This window comes from Ctenocephalides felis, unplaced genomic scaffold, assembly GCF_003426905.1.
Source record: "Ctenocephalides felis isolate EL2017-DRISC unplaced genomic scaffold, ASM342690v1 CF-g0.4_SCAFFOLD_00845, whole genome shotgun sequence".
Classification (NCBI taxonomy): domain Eukaryota; kingdom Metazoa; phylum Arthropoda; class Insecta; order Siphonaptera; family Pulicidae; genus Ctenocephalides; species Ctenocephalides felis.
In genome coordinates, this window is record NW_020536999.1 from 46,887,276 (window position 1) to 46,912,902 (window position 25,627).

The window sequence follows — 25,627 nt, forward strand, 5'->3', positions numbered from 1 at the left end:
GCCAAAATGTTCAAAAACCTTTGAAACGTAAAGATATATAAAAATGTTCATTTTCGATTTTTTTTGTGATTACTATAACTTACCCTACGGGGAGTTGATAATGCAATAACATCATCATAGATAAATAAACAAAACATCTGGACAATATAATGGTTAAGGCCCTAGACTACATAATGGTTAAGGCTTTTTATTAATCATTACTTCAAAATTTCACACTTTGCAAAGGGACTTGTCCTACAGTAAGGCTTAATGACGAAGTCATAGATCAAACAGTTATAGTCAAATATTTAGATTTACACCTGGATAAAAGACTAACATGGAAAGAACACATTAAGAAAAAGAGGAAGCAGCTTGAAGAAGCCAGAACAAGCTATTATTGGGTCCTCGGACGAAAATCAAAACTTGACACGCATAATAAAATTCACCTCTATACCATCATTAAACCAATTTGGACATACGAGATACAGCTATGGAGATCAACTTCCAACTCAAACGCTTTAATAATTCAAAGATTTCAAAACAAATTATTAAAAGAAATTTTGAAAGCACCAAAGTATGTTCCAAATTGGTTAATACATAAAGAACCAGGCACTAGCATAGTTAAGAATGAAATAATTGGTTTCTCACACAAATATGAAAATCGCCAGTAAACTTGCCCGCCACAAAACTTCAGAACAACTCTACCAGGTCCAAATTGAAAAGAAATTTTTTTCTGCATTAATCAACAATAAATAAGACCTTCGACAAATCACGGGCAATAGTCCTAGCAAACCATCGAAACAACAAAACTTGATCTAACTACATTCTGAAAGTTAAAAAAAATCAAGGCATATGTTGAATCATTTTATTACCTGGGTAATATAATATTAGCTAATATAAAAATATATTAAAGAATTGCAAAATGTAACATTTCAATAATTTATAACAAATATATATTAGTTTTTATAACAAATTAATTTATAAATATAGAATACTTACTGATTTAAAAATAATATTTCATAAGCTAATAAATATATTCTACGTGTTATTTACAGTAATAATTATTATTTACTGAGTTTTTATTATTTAATTAGTAATCTGTGTTCTTTAATCGAAAATGCTACTTAATTTTTTTTATATCTATTTAGATATAATTTTGGTTCTTATATTGCACAGATCCTTATATTGCACAATTTTCTTCCGAGGCAATGATATTGAATCACCTATGCAAAATAAATGCAAGAATTTGTTTTGATAACTTACAAATACCTATAAATGTAATTTTGAATAGTCTCATTTTTACAATAATTTTTTGATAAAGATTTATACAAATCGCAAACTTTTTTAAATGAGAAGTAATTTTAAATAAATATTTTTTAAAAATATGATTACAGCATGTTTTGTTATAAAATATACACTTTACAAATACAGGTACTTCGGAAGCGAGCGGATAATTGTTTAAAACATATCTAAAATAATTTTTATTTACATATAGATGCTTTTACATCGAAAAACTGAAAATAATCTAAATCAATATATTACTATAAATTATTTTTTCTAAATTAAACAGATATATATTATACGCATATATTAATTGCAGCAACCAAAGTATTGCTATTTTTTAAAAATATATTTTATAATAATTTAATATGTGCGCCTACATATTTACATTTCGCACAGCATTTTTACCAAGTTTCAAAAATTATTTATATCTTACACCAATTTTAATTAGTTAATTAATTACATTGCCATAACTATAATATATCAGATATATTATTTATTTATATTTTTATTCATGGTACTAAGACTCATTTTCGTTCACAAGAAAACACGAAATTTCTTAATGTTATCTAAGTATATATTAAAAATAAAGTAAGTTCTCTAAGTATTAAATATCCATGTTATCATATAAAATAACTTTAGAATACAACAATCATTCCGCTCATTTGCACAGTAAATATAAAATATGAACTAATATTACAACATATCTTTTCCAATCAAAATCTAATTGATGGCAACAATGTATAAACTATTTCATAAATAACGTATATATTAAATAATATTTAATAAAGTTAAAAAGATCTTCTCTATATAAAATTAGGATGAACATGTTACTCATATACCTATCACTAGATTGCAGAATATATTAAATCTAGTTTACATTATCAACTTATATTGTAAAGTATTGCACTGCCGGCCTTATATATCACAACTGTGTCTCTTTTTACATACTCCCTGAATTTAGTTTCAAATTTTAAATTTATTATTTCTAAACCGATGTTTTTCACATTTAAACCTTGTTATTTTATTAGTTAAAAAATCAAATAAAGGAGTTTTATATAAAAGAGACATGAAATTGCACGACATATATAAAATCTAAATATAAATTAACTTAAAATAAATATATTTATAAACTTATTTTAATAAGTATTAACTTTATAAATCATGTTAACAAATACAATATTTTTTAAGTAAGATATTACATTTTTTAACATATATTATATAAAAAGCTCTTATTAATTACATTTGGAAATATATTAATATTTAGATATATTGTTATTGATTAATTGACTTAAGGGCAATCACAATGCTTGTAAATACAATAAGCAGAAAAACCTAAATACCTATTGCATATTATTTAATACATTTTTTTTTGAATTGTCGTAAGTATATTAGCCCATTCTTTTGGAAAAGAAAAATTGCTTAAGCTTATTATTAAAGATAAAAAGGCTTTACGATTTTCATACTCAATGAACGAGCGATTCTTTGGATCTTCTACGACTACCACCCGATATAGTCGATTGGTTAGACCGCAAACTTCCTGGATTTTTAACTGTTACTAAACTGCTTTTTCCTCCATCGCTATCGCTATCAGATTGTTGTTGCTTCTTTTTACGGAAGTTTCCAAAAAATACTGAATGGGTTTCGACACTCTCAGCTCCAGATTCGCTCTGGCCATCACAAACTGACTCATCGGTTTCACTAGGGCAAACTCCAATCGTCGTCTTTTTAGCAGAATCATTCGAATCTGTACTAAGATATCCAGAATCTTCAGGTTTATTGGTTCTTGTTTTATTATTTGACATCTCGATTAATTTTTTCCATGTTTTTCCTCTGGAATCTGTAGTTTCCGTTCTGTAAACGAGCTTATCTTGTCCTCCAAGTGAGGGTTTAGTATTTGATTGCAACAGGAAATTTCGAAGGACTGACTTGTGCTTAGAGTCTGACTCTTCAACTCGTCTTGGAGGTTTGGGGCGTTGGTAAATTGGCGATTCTTGATCTTGAGATGGAATAACATCAGGTGCTTTGGGTTTAGCGGGTAGAGTTGGTTGTTCACTTCGCCTTTGACGTCGACTATGACGTTCCTCCAGCGTTAATATGCGGCCTTCAGCATAGCAATCAAGACTACGTGTCGAACCCTGTATTTTAATAGATAATTAAATAAATTTGTTTTAATAGTAAATATTGATAAAAAAAATTATATGAAATACATCAAATCATTAAAACTCTAATCTGCACAGTTATCTATTTTACCTTAAAATCCACAGCACTCAAGCAAGGTCGGGTGTAGACTCTCGTAGATGATCTCGCTTCATAAATTTCTCTTAGCGATCCAAAATTTCTACTTAATTGTGATTTATTTATACAGTCAGCAATGACCGAAGCCCTCGTCAAACTGTCGCTCTTAAAGCTACCCGTAGTTCTTAACAAAATCTGTCCTGACTTTGGCGGAGTAATCTTCTTGGTTGGTTTACGATCTAAAGTATCTGGTTCGAATCCGTCTGTATCCGAAATTTTTCTTAGTGGTGGACAATGTTCGACCTCAATTAATAAATGACCTGGTTCTTTATATTCGATTTTAGCTCGTTTGGTAGAACCATTATCATAAGTGTCGTTAACGTACACCTCGCTAACTAGGCTGTATTCGCTGTCGATAGTTTCATTTCTTATTGTCATTTCTTCTTCCATTGGTAATGCTTGCCTCAAGCTAGGACTTGATTGGGATGAACAATCACCATATTCTACAGGCGTACGCCTACTGGCTCCACGTTCCAAAGAGTCAGCATCATAGTCGACTTTTCTAGGTAAAGTATTACATGATGTACTATCACTTGCAGTCTCGGATAATGGTTTCTTTCTTGTAAGTGTGCCTCTTGGAGAAGAATGATCAGGATTTCGTATCCTGCTTAGGGGAGATTTTACTATTCTGTTGAATGGTGAATGTGATCTTCCTGTTAGCAAATTAGCTCCTCTACCCAATGCTTTACCAGTATCGGTCAGAGCTCTCAAACTCTTTGCTAGAGCCGCGCTTTGATCTTCCTCTTCGCTGGTCAAATTGTCCACTGTTTCAAGCCATTTTTGTATGCTTTGTTGCTTACCGGAGTCGTGGCAAGAATGTGGAGGCAAATTTAAGCGCCTGGGCTCGCAGCCTGGACATCCAGAACAATCGCCGCGTCTTCGAGAGTTTTCACGTTTCAGACTTAAACCGATTGTTCCGGCCGTTGCTTCTTCTTCAGCAATGAGGCCTAAAGATGGCACATAACGTCTCGCATTCATTTTATGTTTTGCTATAGTTATAACCTCACGAATCTTGGTAAGAAACTCGACGGCGGCCGGAGGTGGAGCCTGTTAAATAAAATTTATAAATAATACTTTCAAAAAATATTTTATCAGGAATCAATGTGTAAAAAAATAATATTTTATCATTGAACTTACGCGTAACATTTGCGGTTCAAAATAAGCAGGGTTAAAATATAATTTCCTACGGGCTGTGCCATTTACTATAGCTTTGACAGGATCCACTTTTTCTTCGGGTTCTTCAACGATTGAAACATTTTCTTCCGGAAGACAATCTTCAGCATCTTGCTGTAATTGCTGCATGTGCTGCTGTTGTTGAATTTGCTGTATGCAAGCTTTGTGTATTTGTTTCAAGTCTTGTGCAGGATTAACGTGAGGAGATTGCTAAAATATAGAATTAAATCAAATTAATATAATATTAATTTAAAATATTTTTATCAGGAATAATTTTTATTGTAAAAATTAATAGATATGATATAGACAAAGGTGAGATTATTATTCTGAATATTCAAAATTCAAACAAAAACTCTATTAGCATTAGATTTATAACTGATTTCAACCTGCTGCAAATTTTGTTGAATTTTCGTCGGTGAAGCGGTTCCTGGAGGAGGAGGTGGAGGTGGTCTCGCCTGCGGATGAACAATTGCACCAATCTGCTGCTTCGAATTTCTGCCAATGCTTCCCAAACCCGAGGAACAAACTAAAGGCAACCTCCCAAAATCTGACTCATGCTCGGAAGGCGCTTGACTGGTATCGCTTCGGTAGCTTCCACTATCGCTGATCACCGGAAAATGCCTGGAAAATAGATAGATGTATGTATATAATATATGTATATAATATATCGGGATAATTTATAGGATAACTAATTGCTTGTTAAGTCTTTTTTCAGCAATAAAATACATCTACCCTGAATACATCCACGTAAAATATTTGGAGCTAATTAATTTGTTTTTTTAGAACTACATAAAAGTTACAATATTCCATTGTTATTTCAATCTATTGTTATGAAAATATAAATTGTATATTATTCATTCTTATAAATGAATCATATAAATGTCACACAAAAATTATAATCAAATAAAGCATCCAAGATACAACTTGCGTTCATTCACATTGCTGATCAATCACTTGCTTATGATAATTAGTATAAAAAAATTGAATGTGAAAGTTACAATATGAAGTATGTATTAATTAGGAATTATTGTGAATTTTATGGAGATATAAGAAATATGTATTAATGGACTTATATGCGGGTATTTCAATTAATTAAGTTATTAATTTATTATTATCAAATACCTTGTGGATAGTCCCAAAAGTGGGTTATTTTTAATAACAGATTTATCTAAATGATGCGATAGTGGCTGAACTTGTTGTATTTGCTGCTGGTGTTGCTGCTCGATTTCCTCTTCCTTCTTTTGCCTTCTACGTTTTAGATGTAAATAAAGAAAAACTGATGCCACGTAGATAGAGCCTAGTAAAACCGAACTGATTCCTATGGCTATGTACTCGTCCATGCCCAGTCCTGCACCACTAACTGCTGCTTCCGTGGAACGAGCATCAGGAGCGAATACCACTTCGCTCACATCTGGAAAGGATATATGTTAAATAATTCAGTTTAATAAAAAAACTAGAGTTTGAATTGAAAGCTACAAAATGGTCAAGTTTTTAGATCTTAATGGAAGAATTTGTTCTAATTTATTACTTACTTGTGATATGTTTTGCAGGCGTGCCCACAACTCGAAAAGCTACGCAAGGTGTGAAAATTTCTCCAGTTGTCGGAGTTGGAGCATTGTCTTTCCGAGGAGCAGTGTCTCTACACATCAAATTCACAAGAACCAACCTACCTTCTAATCTAGAACGAAGATCTGATTCACCAAGCCACTGAAATCATACAGAAATAAATTTTACTTGCTGATCAGCAAAAACTAAAAAACAAAAAATATTTATGAATTATAAAATTATAAATATTTATTGCTATATTATGAAGTACTTTTGTTATAACTCATTTCATTTTTTAACCCGTAAATTGCAAAACCTTTCGACTTTAGAGGTTTTAAGATTTCTTATCCGAAGTATCTGGCTATAACTCTATTGTGTAGTTTTGTAGTCTCTCATAAAAGTTTATCGCTCCAAATAGGTAAGAAATTAATATATAAACATGTATATCATAAAAATGAGGTATATATAAAAAGAATTTTCGATTAAATTCAAATATGAAGTATAGGTAAACATAATATTTAAAAACGTTTTTTACTAGAACCACTTGCTTTTAATTGTATTTTAGTATTTAATGTTTCAAATGTTTACTTTATATCATTTATCCAATATAATTCAATATTCACAATTATAAGACAAGAGTATACATTTAAGTCTATGGCTGAAACGAATGATGTCTCTATTCTTCGGCATAGTAGTTACATTGGATGGTAATGATTACATGTTAGATAAAGTGTATATTTTGCTAACACAACTATTAATCAATAGAGCAAACAAAAGAGTTATAGTCAGAGCCGTGATCTTTGCCACAAGAAATCTTACAATAATCTCATAATAAATTATTTCATGCAGCGCGTGCTTGTTCGCTAATCGACAGCTGCATGGAGTCATAAAGACATGTCGTGTAATTGATAGATCTAATAATGTTTTAGTTGATATAATTTAGAAAACTATTCGTAAAGATAGGTTTAAATTGTTCAGAGGCTAAAGGATGATGTTTGAATTATTTATGGCAGCTTATGACTGTTTAAATTGATCAAATTAGCACTAAAGCACAACAAGGCGAGGACGAGTCGTCCACCAATTTCAATTTTGGAAATAAAATTACTACTTTTTCTAAAATAAAATAAAATTCAGAAAATGATTTAAAGCTGATCAGCTTTAATAAAATGAATAAGAGATACAACAATTTCTTTTTCCAGTATAAATTTTAACCTGTAAATATGTCCTTCCATCATCTCGAAAAAGTCTAAATGGAACATCCATGTCCAAAGGATTTCTGACCTCATTCCATCCTGTACGCGACAAATATTGAGCACCTGCTACAGCGCAAATTGCTGTTTGAATACCTGAGAGAAAAAACAATTCAATTTATTCACTAGATCCATTAAAATGTGGTTCGATTCTAAAAAAAAGCTTTCAATGTAAAATGTAAGAGGATAGGTCAATCTGAAGAAAGATATCATATGAATAACCCATAAATTTTTACAAAAGCATATTAATGAAAATGAAACTATAGAAGAGTTGCTTTATATCATATATGATTTTTGATGACTTAGTTATATTTTCATAACTGGCTTAAGTTAAGTTGAACACTACCGTTCTTCAAACTATCACTGAATAGCTGTAGTTACTTTTTTATCCCTCTTAAATCTTTCTCTTGTTTCATTTACCAAATGCATGTATCCCTTTTTTCGATACTAAGACATGTTATCATCACATCGTTTCAAAATTTATATGTTTTCGAGAATGATTGAAACCTTACCCGCAATTATTGATCGTACAAGATGCTTTTCGAACGAGTAAATACTAAAATCCGTCCAACAAGTATGAGAACATTATATTAATGTTTTACATGGTGATTCTGACTTATTCTTTCCGAAGGCGTTGAAAAAGATTTCAACAAATATTTACATACAGAACGATTTATGAACCATCGATTTCATGTTAAACTGGATTTAAAACTCAGAGCAACCAGAACTGGGAGGATACAGTTAAAATTTATCGGTACAAAATTGCTGCTCCTGTTATAAGTATATTTTTTAAAATAAAGTTCACAACGTGGAAATTGAGATGTAATTTAATAAGTTTATTTATTATTACATAATTCATTTTCTTATTTTGCTAAAACTTTAAATCATTTTTGTAATAAATTCAGGACCATTAATTTTAGTTTAATAAATAACTGTTATAAAATTTAATTTATATGATTACTGACCTTCGAATCGTATTTCTCTACTGGGATGAACGATTTGCCCTCGAAGAGGCAAGAAAACAAATGGAATCTTTTGAGATGTGGAAGCACTTACAAATGGAGCCAAACTGCATTCTGAAAAAAAAGAAAAATTAATTAAAATCAATTTATAAAATAATTATAATAATATATAAAAATATATTTTATTAAAGCAAATAAACGAAAGGTTAAAATAATATTTAGATAGCGTAGAGCAATACTTTTAAAAGGACCGCAAGTTAAAAGATCCTGCAAAGTATTAATATTCAAAACAAAAGTGTTATTTGTTATTAGTTTTTTTGTTTTGAGCACTTTTATTTAGTTTATGTAATGTGAACATAATTTTTGTGTGAAGGTACGTAATTTAATTGCTTATAACATGCATTGTCATTTTAAGTTAGTTTTAACCATCTTCATGTAAATATGGTAAAAGAACCAATTAAATCTTGACACTGGCAAAGGTGTGAATAATTAGAAAATAGTAAACAAAAAAGTAAATTAATATAAAAAAGCAATTTTACAAAGATGTTGCTCTGCTGATAAATATTTCTGGCAAAATACCAGATCAAGGTTATGGTCTTCGTATGATCATAAATAAGTTTATGAAATTTGTATTGAGCATTAGTTGAATACTTTACCTATTATTTCATAAAATATTTATAAAATCCAAAATTAAAAATTTTAAATTTGCCCTCTGGCTGTCCCTTTTTACCCCGATTATAGGGTTATTTATTAAATTATATACACATACATACTGTAACTCATACATACGGCAAACACATTGTCTGGTTTAAGAGACTTCAGTAGATATTTTTACAAATATTTTATAATTGCTGATGCTGTAATCTATTTAACAATTGCTGTAGGTATATAAACATATAAACGCCATAACATAAAAGAATTCGTGAAGAATTAATTCTTCATTTAGTATTCAACATTAAAAAAAAAATATATTGTATTATATTTCTCACATTTCTTGTTATATTGTAGTTAGAATTTGCAAGAAAAAATTATATTAATAAATATATAATATAAGTATATGATTGATGACTTATGCGAGAAGAGTAAATACAGGGAACTGAAAGCCGAAGCACAAAATTAGATAGCATGGGAGTGGAAGTTTTGTAAGAAAAATGCATAAAAATGAATGAAATGTGATTAATGGTAACAAAATGGTAATGGGAATAATAGACAAGGGAGGGAAAGGGAATCATTGATTTGTGGGGCTCTCAAACCATGGACCTGTCTTAGGGCAAACTACTATTCATTATTATTATTAATATAAATATATTAATCGTCTCACATTTAATGTTACATTTTTTTTGTTATGGATATTCACTAATTTTCAATATGTTTAACAACTTTCCAACTTTCACAACAATAATATACAAGTAACCCTTTCACTAATTACTTTATTATTTTCAGTAATTATTTCACCAAAGAATGTTATATGTTCCTGTCGAATACTTATAATTACTTCGTAATAAAAACATTAAATTATAAATAATTACAATATTATTGAATAATATAAAACTTTTATTACATTTAAAGGCAATACCAATACGTCTAAATGGCGATACTCTCTTCAACAAGAGTGTTTATCCGGTGTTGTTCTGCACATTAATCTGACAGATTGAATTCAGAGTACAAAGTAATTTTTTTACAGCTACGTCCTTTTGGCTAAAGCCGCTTCATCCAGATCAGAAAGATTAAGTGACTTTTTTACAAATTACGAACCCGCCAAAAGAGGAACACTTATTAAATAACTCGGAGGTGATGTACGATAAACTTATGATATATTATTACCTGCCAGTGCATTACTTTAAATTACATTGCGAGCTCTCATTACGATTTATATGAGGCCGTAATATTCTGTCAGGCAGATTAGCCTAAAAGGATAATGGACCGATTTTTTTTACTTAAATACATGATAATGATACCTACATTTTAAGTAAAACAGACGATAGATGATAATATGATACCATATAAATTTTTCTGCGGTTAAGTACTGCATTTAATTTTTCAGTAGAGCACTTTTATTTACCATCATAATCTCAAAAATTGAACAAAATATTTAATCATTTCCCAGTAAACACTCATGTGGAATCTATGTGGATTTCAGATTGCTACCGCCGCTCGGTTTTTACTGGATTATATCTTGGTAATTCATATAGAATAAAATCAGGCTTAAAATTCCGCTGATAAATAGGTCCACCACCAATATCACAAAAACAAGCAAAGTTAGAAATTTGTTAATAATCGGAACCAGAGGGAAGAAGATGTGCTATCTGCCATCACCTTAAATCCATGTTTGAAAATCTATATAAAAAATATTTTCTTTTGTTGCTAATTTTATCGGCACTGTTGGTTAGTTTATAAGACCATAATATATTTTTTAAGTATACATTATTCAATTGTTTTATAAGTCGTATGTTAATTTTAAATTAGATTTAATAGATGTTTTTATATAACCCCTATAATTATTAGATGTCGATGGGGTAAAAAGAACCAACAAACTTTGGCAAAGGCGTAGCTGAAACTCTGCGGATGAATATTTCTGACAAAATATCATTTTATTGTTAAATGAAATTAATAATTCTAAATAGTCTATAAATTGTATTACATAAATATTGTATCAATTAAACTAAAAGATAAAAATTAATTAGATAAGAATAATAATTAATAATTCATTTGCAAATAATAAAATCCTTTTTTTTTCTTTTATTCAAAAGTTATATTAAAGCAGGTAACATATTTTATTAGAAATGTCTAAAGTTAATGACAATGCTTTTATAGTTTTACCATAACTTTTAACATATCTTTATTGATTAAATTCTATTGACAATATCACAGCATGTTTTACTATAAAAATATTGTGGATCACGTATGTGTGAATGTACAGTTTTTACAAACAACGTACTTAATCAAATTACAAAATACATTAAAAAAATCTGATTGTATTTATAATTAATACCAGTGAATTGAATTTTGATCATTGCAGTGATACAGAAATTGTCACAATTGAATTTAACTGAATTCTGATAATTTATCAAGATTTTTTCAACGTGTGTGGTCGAAACTGGAATCACTTATTGGTTCGTTAGTTCTTTTTCTTTTAATGGAGCAATTTATTATCAAAATTCATTAATTGATTTTACGCTCAATTTTATTTTTGATTACTAGCTGGATTTGTATTGGTCGAAAATTAATCAATGACATGATGAAAAATATAAAGCAATCCAATTCTGAATCTGATAGCACATATTATTTATGGATCAAAATGTAATCTCTCGAGTACACAAAAATCGAGGTGTATAAATGCCAAATGCACTGATCAATTTGATTTGAAAACTGAAATGACAATAAGTGATAATTTTCCTCTGTCAGTTATTTATTTTTACTATCATATCATGTTGCATGTTTGTAATATAATAAAAATGTTTATTTTATTCATGTAAAAAAGTTAAAAAAATACTTTATTAATCACTTTTAGGGCTAGCTCTTAGATAAGTGGCTGAAACAACTAGACCTGAATCAGAGATCCCGGTTTCGATCTCGCATAGAGCAGCTTGTTGTCAAGCAGTAGTATCAAGAGTTTTTACTTGGAAATAAAGATTGCAATATATTTTCAAGTGAAATTAGCCCTAATCCGGCATTGCTTCACCAATAAATAGTAGCCCTATTACAGAAATCGTAATAATAATTCATCATACTGAGATGAGATAACTGTTTCGGTTATCATCTGTAAAACCGAGTATTAAGTCTAATTAGTGCAACAGCTTATATGACTCTTAAGTTATGATTGCAGTTCAAAATAAAAAATTAAAATGTAACATATAAAATTATTGGAAATGTGGCCAGTTAAATCGTAATTTTATTAGCTTTTGTAATAACAAGGCGTAAAATTATTTAGCATTTGTGGTGATTAATCTTGCATTCAATAATCAGTTTATCAAATGATGTATTAACCACTTGTAATCCTATGATTGTAATCCTTGTAATTATTAAAAATATTACCAGAATATTTGTAATATCATGGTTTTCTTAATAGTGAAAATAAAGTGTGATAGCATTTGGTTAAATTTGACTAACCAAGGCGTTGAAGAAATAAGTATTTGTAATGCATTTAAATAAACATAAATTAAATCACTTATTCTGGAGATGGACAATATTGAAGCGGTAGTTAATCTCTTGGCGACATTTTAACAAATATTTACAACAACATAATTTTTGTGATTAAGAAATCCCAATCTTGTAAGAGCATTAACAAGAAAATTAAAGAATGTCATCGCCCATGTGAGAACCAGCGTGTGTTAAGAAATGATATGGCAACTGCATTTAATTTTCGCAATGATTTTTAATGACTTTGCCCAAAACATGCCATAACATCCAACACACAATGTTATGGCAACAATTAAAATATCATACCACATATATTAATAAAAAACTTCAACAAGAAAACAAACGCATAAAGATAAACGGAACACGAATCTGCAAATCGACTAAAATTAATTTTGTTTTATTTATTGAAAAATATTTTGGTTTTATAAAAAACACAAATAATGACATATCGATGCTGCAATGTTTCGCCAGTATATTTGATCAATATTTTCCGATGCGGTCAGATAATTTAATATTCGAATTTCATTCCAAAAACAATGACTGCTTCAACAATCCAAATAATAATTTATGCAAAGATCCCGAGTCCAATTTCAATATACTGTGCAGTAAACAGAACATGAACATATATAATTTATAAGGAAACGCCTGCCCTCGTTTGGACGCACACTTCGTTTCAGAACCGGGAAATTGTTTTTAAATTACCGATATCGTTATACTTACCCTGTAATTCGCGATTTTGTTAACAAAAAATGAAGAATTTTTGAAACTGTATCGATGGACATAAAAAATGTGAAGCAATAATAACGGAGGATAATTAATTATTCCAGGAGTTAAATATATGGCTAGGGTTAAATGACACAGTAATGTTACCTGTACAGGTTATCTTAAGCATGTGATCGCATCAATAATAATAGTTTTTAATATTGTATCATTTTTTGAAGACTTAGGGGCCAATTCTGTAGTAAAATAGACCATAACTTAGCTTTGTATGATAATTTACTTATTTCTTGATACTAAAAACTGTAAAAATGCTATTTATTTGCTGTGCGATCAGCATTGCATCACAAAGATGCAGTTGCCATAGTAACGCGATGTTATTGTTAATTTTACCGCAGAATTGGCCCTTAAGTCCCGCAAAAAAAGCCAACCTTCATATGACTATTTAATCTGAAAATTGATAGTAAACTTTATTATATATAAATATCGTTTAATATATTATTGTATATTAATATTTATATTAATATAAATATTCTATTGGAAATGGAACGATGAATTCATTCGTAGAAACCTTAACACAAACCAAATGAAAGATAGAAAATTAAATAAAAAACAGCAATTTTTTTAACTATAATAAACAGCAAATTTGAAAAAAAACTATTTACATAAGCTTTGAAAAAGTTCTTAAAATATATTAAAAGTTCAGCAGAAGGAGCCAACCTTCATATGACCATTTAATCTGAAAATTGATAGTAGTGATAGTAACTTTATTATACATATAAAAATTGATGTTTAATATATTATATTAATAGTTATATTAATATAAATATTGATTAGAAATGGAACGATGAATTCATTTGTAGAAACCTTAACACGAACCAAGTTAAAGATAAAAAATAAATAAAAAACAGCAATTTTTTTTAACTATATTAAACTGAAAATTTGAAAAAAAAACTTTAATAACATACATCTTGAAAAAGTTTTAGCAATGTATACTAAAAGTTATATCTCTATATAAATAAGTACATTACATGGTTGAGCAACTAAATATTTTTTTCAATCAGCATATTTGCCATAATTTTAAAATAAATTTTTGGGTACGATGCAAATTGAACCACAATCACCAATAAAATCTCTCGAGTTGACTTTGATGATAATATTTGGCCAATACTATATTTTAACATGCTGATTGACATATCAAAGACCCCAATAAAGTTCACGGGAGGTCCAGAGATGGTATCGTTATCAAAAGAAATATTTGATTTGTAAAAACAATATTCAGAATGGATACTTTTGAGAAAAATATGACCCAATATTTAATTTTTTGTTGAAAACTAAAGTTTAGAGATATTAATGAGAAAATTCGTTGAAAATTAAAATTTAGAGGTATTAGTGATTGTTATTGAAGTTAATTTTCTAGGTTTTTAAAAATTGTGTATAATAAATCTATGAGGTAAGGTGGAGAGGGACTTAAAGGTTTGCGAGTAAAAAGATCTACTACCATTATCTCAAAAACAATAAAAATGTGGATTTTTTTACCGATACTATTTTAAAGAGATGTGAATCTTCATCATATTCGTATGATATCGCTATCAAAAAATTAACGCCCATATATCAATATTCATAAGAAGGGTAATTTGTTTTGTTGGTAGATCTTTTTGGTTTCGACTCCTTTTAATTAGTTTATGAAACCTGAATATACTTTTTAAATATAGGTAATTGTTTCATAAATTATATTGTTTTTCAAGATAGATTCAACCGTTTTTTTATATAAAACTATAACCCACATGCAACTCTATAAAAGGTTGCATGTGGATGGGGTAAAAAGAACCAATAAAATCTTTACACCGCAAAGGTATGAACTAGTATGAAAAGAAAATAGTAAATAAAACAGTAAAATTAGTTAAAGCAATTTTACAAAAGATAAATTTAATTAATATTTATTTAATCTCCGCTGATGTATATATCTCACAAAATACCAGATAAAGGTTATATGCTCTTTGTAAAAATTTGCTTATGAAATGTTTAATTTTGTATTGGTTAAGTAATTCATCTCTTATTTTGTAAAATTCTTCTAACATAAGACATTAATTCTGTTTGTTCGACGACTGTATCTTTTTACTCAGCCTTACACAATAGCCATCAGCTGGGGTAAATAGTAACGTATGACAAAATTTAGAAAAATCTCTAAAAAACATATTTCTATAATTAGGAATTGATTGGAAATTTGCTGAACATAGTTTGTTAGTAGTATGTCTGAAACGTGTTATTTGTTGTGATGGTTTAAAAAGTATAATTACTGAGAATCAAGTTGGACCTTTGTGCCTCGCCTTATTCTACTAATAAAAAATATTTTTTGCAGAAACTTTACAAAAAAAATTTGAGTTGGAAGAATTTCATTAAATATAAAAAATATAATTTTACCAGTAACCTATTTTACCAAAATTTCAATTTAGTTTGATTTTAATATTTCATTTTTGTTATAATAGTATATGGTCAGTTTATGAAATAATGGATATCTTTAATATTGCATTTCTTAAAATTATTTATTATTTTAGTCAATGTAATAAATTCTTTTAATATTGTTATGTTGTATTCTTATATATTATTTATAAATTATATATGATGTTAATAAATATTGGTAATTACTATTATTTAAATATAAAATCGCACTTTGAAACGCCGCTTTGCATTTAAATAAACAAATTATAAATAAACAATTAAAAAGAACTATTGGAAAGTACCGACTAGCACGTTTCTGACAATGAGTATATCTTTTTCAATAGGATAGATTTTACTGAATTGTAAAATATTCTTAAGTAAATTCTCATATTAATACTTTTTTTTGTTATAATTTTTTTTGTTAATCAACACTTTAATGTCTTAATTTCAAAATGTAGGACTATAATAGTTAACTATGGAACTAACAGTTGACTTATATTTACAATAGAAGAAATATTCTAATATTCAGCAGATGTAATTTTTCAGGGATAAACGTAATGATTACTTTCGAATATTTGTTCAAAAATTGGACTTTTCCCTAATTATCTTAATCATTTTTATTATTTATTTATATATAAAATATTTGCGTAAAAAGCATGTAAAATCGTTAAAATTAAAAGAAAACTTGATTCTTTTATTCTTTGTGTATTGAGAGGCCAGCAATAAATCAGTAAACATTCTTGTTAATTAAAACATTCATAATATTTTTTAAATATGACTCTTACAACCCAAACACACACACATGCATCCATTATATAAAATATAACTGTACATCCTGCAAATTTATGTTATCATAAAATGATGCAAAAGCATTTAATTGCCATCGCTCCCATATATAAACAGAATAATGAATGAAGAAGAATATTTTATAAGCATCGAGAAGTAGCCACAAATTTTTATAAATGAAATTAACTTTGGACAATGTTATCGGTTTAAAAAAATCGGAAGATGCATGCACAGAAGCCATGATTTAAATTGGATCTGGTAATTAAGTATAAAAAGTGTAAAGCATTTATTTTATATTAAGCCTTCCGACGGTTTAGTATTCAATAGCCATCATCTGCCATTAATTAAGAATGGATAATCGAATTTTCTGAATTTGAATATTGGAAGTCAGTGATGAAACAAAAAAGTTTGGTAAGAAATAATCCAACAGTGATAATTATTTTTGTATATCCTTAATCTTTAAGTATTTGTATAAATAAACTTTTTAGTAATTATGATGGTAAACAAATTTTCTGAATTATAATATTAGAAGTCAGTAAAAAAACAAAAAGTTTGGTCAAAATTGATCCAACAGTAAATGGAGATGCTTATTAACTTTCCGTAGGGTAAGTTATTGTAATCGTAAAAAATCGAAATTGAATTTTTTGCATATATTCACATTTTGAAAATTTCTGAACATTTTGGTTTACCTTATAAAAAATTGATGTGTGTGTGTAGTTATAGATACAATATTTCGTCCACGTTTTCGGGCGCACGGATCAACCGATTAGAATGCTTCTAAAAACATTCCATTCCTATTGATAGAGATATGTGCTGATTAATTTTTGGCAAATGTCGGTCCAGTTGTTGAAAGAGCAAAGAGTGCAAAAAATAGAAATCGAGTTTTTGAGAGAACGAGGCATCCGATTCGAATGATTCAGAAAACATTCAATTTGTAATGATGGGGAGAAGTGATGGTTAGTTTTTACAGAGGCAGGTCCAGCCGTTTTAGAGATACAGAGCAAAAAGTACAAAAAATGATAGTTTTTGAAAGAAATAAGCATCCGATTTGAATGATTCGAACAACTTTCTGATTGTGTTGACAAAACGATTGTTTTTAGGAAAATATTTTTTTTTCGATTTTTTTTTTATTTTCAGAAAAAAAATTTAATATCTAAAATGATTCAGATTTTCCGGTTATTTGCCTCAAGGCACGATCACGTCATACTCCACTAGTTTTTGTATATTATTAAACTTTAAGTATTATTATAAATCCTTTTTAGTAATTATGATAACCAATTTATTTAAATTCAAATATGTATTAAAATTCAATTAAGAAACAAGAAAGTTTGGTCAAAATTGATCCAACAGTAAATGGAGACGACTATTTTTGTAAATCCTCAAACTTTAAGTATTGCTACAACAAATTTTGTGTAAATATTTTTTTAGTAATTGTGCATATAAATGTTTCATGTAAAACTTCAAAGAATTTGCACTTTTATCAATCTAATATCAGTTCGTTTTATTAATTGCATAACTATCATTTTTATTGTTGAAGATGTATTTATATTAGTTATACTGGTACCTATCAAAAGGTACTACTACTGATTGTTGTATAAAAATTAGAATTATAATATTAAATTATATTCACTATATATAAAAAGGTAAATGCAGTATTTTATAATGGTTTCATGTAAATCTCAAAATGAGAACTGAAATTTAAATAATGACTATATAAAAATTGTTCTCTACTATTTTCTGAACGCAATTCCTTAATATTTTTTATAACATTTTAGAAGAAATGTATGTTTTAGTATATTTTAAGCAATTTCAAAAATCTTTTATTCTATTACATTTGTGAAAAATTTTTTAAATGACTCAATAATATTTATGCTTAATATTCTTAGTCGATTCGGTCTGCAATTCATTAAAATGATTAGGTTTATGATGATTTACACTCTCTTGCAATATTTCAGAGATTTCAACTAAATTTTAAATTTTATAAAAAATACACACACACACACACACATATATATATATACATATATGTTGTTTTTTTCAATTTACATTTTCATAAAGTTTTTCTCTTGCAGTCCATCAACTCCAAGATTCACGATATAACAATAATAAATCCGAATGCACTGACCAATTTTTCATATCAAATTACAATTTGTACAGCGGTACACAGATCTTTTATTCTATTTCAGTTTGAATAAAAGCTATTATTTTATTACATTGATTGCCCAGAGCTACAAAGGTTATAAGAAACAAATTTAATACTAGGAAACCGGTAAGACACGGCCAAGTTCAAAAGTGATTTGAAAATTACCGTGAAGGCAATTGGTTCTAGGAAATGAATACAACTAGAACCTGTCGGTCTCTTGTGCAGAAACGAATAATATCTTATTATTTCTTTGTAATATAGTATAAATTAAAATACAAAAATTATATGAATAATACAAAAATATCGATGTCGATTTATATAGTCAGAATTTTTGTTAAAATAATAACAAATTTTCGCAAAAAAACTGATGAGTTTTTATATAAAGTTCAGATTATTCGTTAGCACATATATAGCCTACAGCTGTTTTTAAAAAACTATTTCCAAAAAAATAAACCAAAAACGTTGAAATATTAATAAATAATTTATTCTATGAATATTATTAGATAATATTTCATATTAATTTGTAGCCTGATGAATGAATTATCTATCAGTAAAGTATTTATAAAATTAGATTGAAAAATTGAAGATATAGTATTTTTTCAAGGTATGGAAGGTTTCGAGTATAGGGAAGGGGTGCGCGGTATGAAAAGATTTGAAACCACTGTTCTCTATAAATTTAGAACATTCAGCAAATAGAATATAGAAGTGTATAATCTTTGAACAAATTGCAATAAATACCATTTTGTATCTTATTTCACAACTTTTTTACAAAATAAAATGATCGTTTATGTTTATTATAAATTATGTTATAAAATTGCATATCAATTCAGAAGATATGGTTCATATCATAAATTATAACCTGTTACATCGTTATTCATTGTATTTATTAATTAAGTCATATTTATAATCATTAGTTAAGATGCATCAATCAAAAAATAATGAAGAAATATGCCATCAGAAACATGATTGATCGCAAGCGAATTAGCAAGGTTTAATATGCAAGAAGCTTGAAATTAACTAAATATGCAGAGAAATTCAATCTTGAAGAGGAAGGAAAAGAACATTAATTGTGTATTTCCAACTTGTATATATATATATATATATATATATATATATATATATAAATGATAATATGCAATAATATTGCAAAATATTACCAAAAGCCTCAATGTTTTTATTAATATTAGAAGATATATAAATATATTTATCAAGGTTATTGTTGTTTAAGTATATATATATATATATTATATTAAAACATATTCTTGAAATGTTAATTTACTGCCAAATCGTCGAAGTAAAAGAACAATAAAAATTGACATATTTTTTGAGTACGTTTCGACACGGTATGTGTGTCATCATTCAGCAAAACTTTACAATAACACACCAGGAAAAAAAAACACACAAACTATTAAGCTAACATTAGTTTAAGATATACAAAACAATAAAATAAAGTATGTAATTTAAAAGTTGGAACACAGGGTTATCACAACTCCAAAATAATTATTTATTTCGGCGCATGGCTGTTAAATAATTAAATTATATGGACCACTGCCGAACAAAGAAACACATTAGCAAAAAATTATTAGAAAAAATGTTATTTAGAAATTATTTTTGCCAAAAACCAACTAAAATATAGTAAGAGATTATGAATATATTTATATATCTTATGACCTTAAATATTTCACAAGGACTGACAAATAAATAATATATGTTTTAGTCGTAGACAATTGTAAGCTGCATGCTCGAGGGTTGAAAAGGCAAAAAATTATTTATTTATACATCGACAAAATGACAAAGTATTGTATCTACCGTACGATTAAAAATATTTTATATCCCTTGCCATTGAAATAAATTGAGCTATTGGAAATAAATATATTTTAAAAATCATAGTGTATCTTTTTGTGAATCTCCTGGATCACCCTGAACATTTCAAGATATTTATTTGTTTGATATATAATCGTATCAGGATATTTTTATATAATGAACAGATCAGGATATTTGTTCAAAATTTGATATGTGTTGTGATGTGGCTGATTTGGTTTTCACAGTAAAATTGAAAATTTAAGTTTAGGAATTGAGGATCAGCAATTTATATAACGCAGTTTGACTTTTAAAGTTACTAATGTACTATTGATGTACATACATTTCGGCATAGAATGTAATAAAAAAAATTGGAACTTTTGAAAAGTAGACGTGGGTACAAGACAATATCTGTCCGAACAGCTAATATATATATATATATATATATACGTATATATATATACATATTATATGTATATATATATATATATATATTATGTATGCAAAATGCTATATAATCCGCCCAGATTGCATTAAACTATTTTCAAAATTACCTGACCCAAATCCATAACAAGCTGTGACCAGTTCCCAACGGTGTTTTATTATTGAATTATCATTCATTTATTATGTTAAATATCTAATTTCCATTATATATTAATTTAGTGCCGCTGAAAATGATCATTACGATACATTAATTTTAAGGGTCCAATTAATAAGACCACACGGGTCAGTGTAACATCGTGTTTTTCATTTCTGATCCAGTTCATTGAATCGTAATGACATGATCTTCTACATACTCTGATATAATATTCTCACATCATCTGGACCTTACACGGGGCCACCCAAATTATCGTCATTTTTCAAAGGAAACCTCACAAGGAGATTATCGATTGCACGTAACAACTGTAATAACGAAATAATGAGAGCACTTGCTAGTACTTGCTTGTTACTCGAGAGTCAATACCAAAGGCAGGGCCGGGGAGAAGATACAGAAATTTAGTTTATTGGGGGGTTATTTATTGAATATAATTTTCAAAATTGTACAAGATATAAATATCAGTATAAATATCAATATTAATATAAAGGATGTCCATATCGAAACTAGCTGGTATTGGTATTTTGCCTTGAGGGAAGTTACATGAACTTTCCAATATGTGTAAATAATCAACCTAATCAATAAAAACTAAATGAATTTATAAGTGATTAAAAGTATTCCGAGTGGATTTATTACATATAATTGAAAAGAAACAAACACGTTAACTCGAAAAGCAAATTTTCAAAAATCAACAATTTTTATAATTAAACCAGTTTCTGAAGGACTTTAATGGTTTAGTATATTCATTAAGACCAAGTACTCTATCTTTGTACCAAGTAAATTATTTAATTTTAATTTTAACAAACATCAAAAAAACTACTCATTTTCTGATATTTTGATGAATTTTTAAGATTAAACTACTTGTCGTAAGGCATTATTATTTCAGTAAGTTCTATAAGACCATGATATATATCGGCTCGGTAGATTTTCACCTAAAACTAATCAGTATCATTCCCAACTAATATCTTTCGAACAGTTTTTGATTTTTTTAAATCGATTAGGTAGTATGAGCTGAAATATAGACGAAAAGCTTAACACTTTTTTCCAAATTACAAAGAAACGGTTTGGCTGATCGTCGCACAAAACTGACAAACGATAGTCCTCATTGAGATCGATTCAGGCGTTTTTGAGCAAATGTCGATGAAAGGTCTAATTTTGACAAATAAAAAAAAAACGATACTAATTTTTTCAAACTTTGAAGAATTTTTAAAATTGAACGACTTGTCGTAGGGCCGTAATATTTTAGTATGATCTATAAGACTATGGTATCTACTGTCAATAAAAATCGGATTTTTTTTTGAAAACATAAACTTCTCCTTCGAGAAGTTAATGAAAATATATGAGCTGATTCTGCCGTAAAATAGAACAATGTTATGGCAAGGCTATGTTACGTTCAAGTTTTCATACAAAATCCTACTAAAAAATTTCTTAAAATTGACTTGTATCATTATTGTTTTCAGTTATAGAATTTTTTTTACTACATTCGGTAGACTACAAGTTATAGCATCTATTTATCTTTATTTCTTGGAAATATAATTAGTGGATCTCAAGATATAGTATTTTTTTTAAAAAAAAACTATTACAACAAGTCTCTAACTCTCCTACATATATATTATATATTATTTTGATTACCAGGTTGTCAATTACTTATGATATTGATGCAAAACCTGCCTAATATTATCATCAATGCCTAATATTATAATTAAACATGCCTATATTAATAAAATAATATATTAAATATTATCAATCTTAATAATTACTATTAAAAATAATTTGCTTCGTTTTACTGCTATATCATAAATATTTTACTAAAGATAACATCGAGATGGCTTCATCCCTGCCAGTTGGTGTGAATTTGATCAATTATTCGGAGCGTTGTGCGAAGTGCGAGAACGAATTTTCAGTTTTATGAGTTCGGAACGTATAAGAGTTTTAAAAATGAAGATCTTTTTATTTTGATATTGATGAGCAAAGAGCACGCAAGTGATCAGTGTTAAAAACCGAAAAATAACAACAGTCGTAAAATCAGCAGTCGAAACAAGTTACATGGACCTGCTAACATTCTTGCAACGCCTTTAAATTGATAGTTGCGGAAGAATGGACTCATACATATTCAGGATAATTAGGAACATGGAAAAGACGGTAGCACATAATTTATTTTTTCTCAAGGGTAATTTATTGATTAATCGCATATAACAAAAATGATATTAAAAGCAATATAATTATAGGGTATGGCAAGGCAAAATAGTCCAATTTGACTTTGACATCAAAATAAGTAGCACATATATGGAACAAAGAACTATCTGATTATGTTCAGTAAAACTCTCATCTAATTCATAATTGTAGAAATTAGCTTTCTGCTGTACTTCAAATATTTGTTAGTTAGTACTTATAATTCCTCATAAGGGATAAATTGGGATGGCCAGGGAGCAAACAGGTGCAATGCCTTACTTTTAATTTTAAAGGAATTTTATGAAATATTACATTATTCAATTAATGCAATATATATATATATATATATTATTTAAATTAATTAATAAATTAATTCAAATATATGTATATATACATATACATATATTTTAAATTTTATTGGCTTTTATTGGCTCCGCTTTACAGCATTTTTAGCCACCTACATTATTCATCTTATTTTGCATCATATTCTATACAATTCTTACATATAGATTTCTTATACATTCATCATATATATAGTATCTCTTCTTATATCCTAATCTTCCATTCAATTTTCTTTCTGCTGATTTTTATTCTTTTGCTTGTTTCTCAATATGTTCTTCTCATCTTCTAAACTAAACTTCTTTTTTCCTTCTTACTTCTAATACAATTTTTTTTTTTGTATTCTACAAATTAACAATTCTTAATATTTTATACTTCTAATTCTGGTATTGCTGAAGATTCGAACCGAATTTCTCCAGCGTGTGAGTCGAGAACACTCCTGAGTGAGCTATTCCAGCCACAAAAATATAATTTACATGTACCCATTAGAGAGATAACAATGTGTATCACCTTGATTTGGTCAGAGATATTCATCAGCAAAGTTGGAATAACAATTTATTTAATTTATCTCATGAAACGTTGTTTTTTTTAATTAACTTTTTTGTTCAGTTGGTCCTTTTTGCCTTGCCCACGAATAAGCTTTTATAGAAGTTATATGAAAAAAACTGTTGCATCTAACTTAAAATTAACAATTCATCTTATAAAACAATTAAAATAAATAACAGTGCTCACAACCAAAAAAAGTAAAACAAAAAAATCATATTCATACTCTGAATAAATGCTACTAATAGTGTATAAAAGCCTATATGATAGATACAATACATATGAAAAATATCTATGAAATATAATTTTTAACAAACTCGATTTAAAAATATAATTACATAATTATTGGTAATTTTTTTATATTGCATATTTTTTCAATATATTGATTCATCCTGTTATTGATCAAATTATATAATGATCACTTAAAAAATATATAGAATTTTTATTCTGTATTTTAGTCAAATTCTATCACATTTTACATAAAAATCAGGAACTCTTTGTAAATTGATGCTTTGTAAATTAATGATTGTATTATCTGATATGAATATATGCCTTTCCAGACAGCAAGAAGCCCATCACGTTTTGCAATTAGCAACTCTCAAAACGTTTCATTTACCAAACTGAGAAATTATACCGGCATACATAACATTAAACATTTATCATTTATCACGTGTAATTTTTTCTCAAGATTAACTGTGGTCAAGCACGTATTTAACCTAAAATAAATTGAAGTGTTTTAAGCCACCAACGAACAATTAACACCAAAAAGATGGGAAGATATATATTACATTGGTCCGCGAGATAATTCATTCTGTTAGTTGACTAAAACAGTTTTTATTTTTGACTTTGGCTGTTTTAAACATCTCGGCACGGGCTGTAAAACAGAACTTATCATATGGGATCACATGTATGATTACCTCGTAAAGTACCGTAAGAGTAATTTATATGGAGCACTCGCGTGGTAGTAGGATAGAGAGAAAGCTGGTGTAAAAGTTATTCAGTAATTGATAAATAAACTAGTGGGAGAATGGCATCGTGCCTTAAGGCAAATTGCTGGAACTTCCCGTACCGTAATCAAAAATTTTGGTACGGAACCCAAAAAAATTTACACAAAATGTTTACACATTATTAAAATCTCTATAAAATATCTGATAATTTGATGTACATATGTCCAATAAACATTTTTGACCACCAAATAAAATTTTTTAACTTATTTTTATTGAGAGTTTATGACCAAGAGAATACAAGTAAAATGTTTTTTGAATTATTAAAATCGGACGCTCTGTTCTCTTAAAAACTGATTTACCGTTTTTGCAACTTTTTGCCTCATATCTTCGGAACGGCTAAACCTGCCTTCGCCAAAAACTAATCAGCACGTCTCCTTATCAATACGAACAAAATGTTTTTTGAATTTGATTGATCGGTGTTTTCGAAATCGTCGACGAAAATTTGTATCCCCCCA

The 25,627-nt window shown here is 28.1% G+C and overlaps 1 protein-coding gene across 1 annotated transcript in view; it reads right to left on the reverse strand.

Moving 5' to 3' along the window:
* Nucleotides 1-2,713: 2,713 nt before the first annotated feature.
* LOC113384429 overlaps nucleotides 2,714-25,627 on the reverse strand; it is a 31,363-nt gene continuing 8,449 nt past the window's right edge. Inside the window, exons 3-10 of the mRNA XM_026622146.1 lie at nucleotides 8,492-8,602; nucleotides 7,489-7,622; nucleotides 6,264-6,438; nucleotides 5,854-6,142; nucleotides 5,118-5,352; nucleotides 4,696-4,941; nucleotides 3,514-4,605; nucleotides 2,714-3,398 (exon numbers count right to left, since the gene is read on the reverse strand). Coding sequence (XP_026477931.1) covers nucleotides 2,727-3,398; nucleotides 3,514-4,605; nucleotides 4,696-4,941; nucleotides 5,118-5,352; nucleotides 5,854-6,142; nucleotides 6,264-6,438; nucleotides 7,489-7,622; nucleotides 8,492-8,602 — 2,954 coding nt within the window. The 3' untranslated portion in view covers nucleotides 2,714-2,726. The remainder of the gene's footprint in view (nucleotides 3,399-3,513; nucleotides 4,606-4,695; nucleotides 4,942-5,117; nucleotides 5,353-5,853; nucleotides 6,143-6,263; nucleotides 6,439-7,488; nucleotides 7,623-8,491; nucleotides 8,603-25,627) is intronic.